Source organism: Neopelma chrysocephalum, unplaced genomic scaffold, assembly GCF_003984885.1.
Source record: "Neopelma chrysocephalum unplaced genomic scaffold, ASM398488v2 Primary Assembly neopelma1_294, whole genome shotgun sequence".
In the NCBI taxonomy this organism is placed as follows: Eukaryota; Metazoa; Chordata; class Aves; order Passeriformes; family Pipridae; genus Neopelma; species Neopelma chrysocephalum.
In genome coordinates, this window is record NW_020897956.1 from 7,553 (window position 1) to 8,089 (window position 537).

General features: G+C 51.8%; 1 protein-coding gene across 3 annotated transcripts in view; it reads right to left on the reverse strand.

Moving 5' to 3' along the window:
• The window catches only part of SENP1 (SUMO specific peptidase 1), a 15,947-nt gene that overhangs the window by 2,436 nt on the left and 12,974 nt on the right, over window positions 1–537 (reverse strand). For all 3 annotated transcript variants that reach the window (XR_003537502.1, XM_027704871.1, XM_027704870.1), the window contains one exon: window positions 111–195. Coding sequence is in view for 2 of the 3 variants with exons in the window: in XM_027704871.1 (XP_027560672.1) it covers window positions 111–195 (85 nt within the window). In the remaining variant the exon portion in view is untranslated. The remainder of the gene's footprint in view (window positions 1–110; window positions 196–537) is intronic.

Sequence of the window (537 nt, forward strand, 5' to 3'; positions counted from 1 at the left end):
GTTCCAAGCACTGGGAATAAATGATCCCAGTTCCAGGGAATAAGTTAAGGAAAGGGAATAAATTCAGGAAAAACAGCCTGGAAAGGTGGAAGCCTCTTCTCCAAACCCACCTGGCTCTTCTTGCTCAGCAGGGCCCAGCCATTGGTGTCAAACTCCTTCCTCTTCTTGTCCAGGCTCTCCTGCTTCAGGTACTGCCTGGAGGAACGGGACAACAAGGAGAGCTGGTTTAGAGGAGCAGAGAGGGGGAAGCAGCCAGAGAAGTCCCTCAGTTTACCCAAGTTTTGCCCATGTTTGCAGAGCTCAGGCAGGATGGCAGCCCAATGTTTTCGTCTCGCGCTCAAAAAGGGCTTTGTGGAGTCCAAAGGGACCGAGCACAACTTTCAAAACTCATCCAGGAGGGAAAAAAAAAAAACAAACCAGTCCCTGCCAGACCAGAGGCAAAGCCACAAACAAACCAGGGGGAGAAAATTGGTCTCCTGGCAGAGAAAAAGCTCAGCAGCTCCAAGGGCTCTGCTGGTGTCCTGTGACCTCCCGAGG